This window comes from Nothoprocta perdicaria, unplaced genomic scaffold, assembly GCF_003342845.1.
Source record: "Nothoprocta perdicaria isolate Ctin4 unplaced genomic scaffold, notPer1 scaffold_45, whole genome shotgun sequence".
Lineage (NCBI taxonomy): Eukaryota > Metazoa > Chordata > Aves > Tinamiformes > Tinamidae > Nothoprocta > Nothoprocta perdicaria.
This window is the reverse complement of record NW_020455699.1, coordinates 568,516-569,977: the sequence shown is the minus strand read 5'-3', so window position 1 is coordinate 569,977 and position 1,462 is coordinate 568,516. Positions and strand designations below refer to the sequence as shown.

General features: G+C 72.8%; 1 protein-coding gene across 1 annotated transcript in view; it reads right to left on the bottom strand.

Annotated features, from left to right (window-relative positions):
- PRDM6 (PR/SET domain 6) overlaps window positions 1–245 on the bottom strand; it is a 71,820-nt gene extending 71,575 nt beyond the window's left edge. The window contains exon 1 of the mRNA XM_026046610.1: window positions 1–245. This exon is cut by the window's left edge and continues 245 nt beyond it. Within this exon, the coding sequence (XP_025902395.1) occupies window positions 1–245 (245 nt within the window).
- Window positions 246–1,462: the final 1,217 nt, after the last annotated feature.

Sequence of the window (1,462 nt, the reverse complement as noted above, 5' to 3'; positions counted from 1 at the left end):
GCGCAGGAGGAGCTGGAGGAGGACGGGGTGGACGAGGAAGAGGAGGAGGAGGCGGAGGAGAGGGAGGCCGGGCGCTGGCGCGCGCCGTCGGCCGCCGGCTCTGCGCGCTCGGGCGGCTGGAGCTGGGCGAGGGCCGCGCTGCTCTTGAGCGGGCCGCCCTGCGGGAAGAGCTGCTGCCAGTGCTGCAGATAGGCGGGATCCACCTTGAGGAACGCGGAGCCGCCGGGATCGCCGGGCTTCAGCATCGCCGCGGCCTGCAGAGCAGGGAGGGAAGGCGAGAGCGCCCGTGAGACCCGCGCCCCGGCCAGGCTGCCCGGCAGCACCCGGACCCGCCGCCCTCCCCGGGACCCGCTGGTCCGGGAGCCCCGGGACCCGTTAGGGAGGCGACAGCCTCTCCTGGAGCGCAGGCTGCGCCGGGGCAAAGAGGCCCGGTCCGGACGCCCCCTCGGCTACTGCCCAGTGCCCGCAGCCCGGCCCGCCTTTCCGCTCTCGAAGTGCGCAGCGTGGAGGAGGAGGAGGAGGAGGGCACTTCATCCCGCGCGCGCCGCGGAACTCCGCGCCTCCCGCTCGCTAAGAGGAGGAGGAGGAGGAGGAGAAGGAGCCCGCGGCCCCCTTACCTGGGCAGGGAGTGCGGGGCCGGCGGCTGCGCGGGGAGCCCACGCCGGGGGCGCGGGGCCGGGGAGCTTCTCGTGGGGGCGCGGGAGCCGCTCAGCTGCGCGGCGCGGGGCTCCGTGCGCGCGGGCCGCGCATCCCCGGGCTCCGCGCTCCGCGCTCTGGCAGGCTCCGGGCTGGACACGTGGGTTTTACGACAGCGCAAAATACAAGTGTGTGCGGTGTCTGCGGGAGGGCGGGGAGGCAGCGGGACGTTACCAGCGAACGCAGAGCCCTCCCCACCCCCTTTTTTTTTCTTCTTTTTTGGCAGCCTCCCCCACTTTGTTCCGTGCTCAGGTTTTAAAGGTGCCCCCCAGGCGCAGGGCTGCGCCGCAGCGCAGCCTACGAGGAGCCCTCGGCGGAGCCCTTCGCGCCCCGCGCTCCCCACGCGGGCCCCGCGCGCTCCCCACGCGGCTCCCCACGCAGCTCCCGGGAGCTGGCCCCCCCAGCACTCAGAGCCCCGTCCTGCCTCCCCGCCGCGCTGCGCTGCGCAGGGACGCGAGGCCAGGAGCCGCAAACTTCCCGACTCCCGCTACTTCTCCCGATGCCCGCTCAGCTTTCCCCTCCCTCCACCGGCCGCGGGGAAAAGCCGTCCCGCAGGGAGCACCGAGCAGGTTCCGCTTCGCGTCTCGGGGAAAACGCCGCGAGCGCTACCCTCGCCTTACAGACACCACATGTGTAGAGTTTCTTGTGCTTTCGGGACAATGCGTTCACACCAAGTGCCTACAGCGTCAAAACGCGTCTTGCTTGCGGGAAACCCACCCCGGCCGGGTGGGCGCCGCGCGCAACGTGTGCGCGTTTGGTGCCGCTG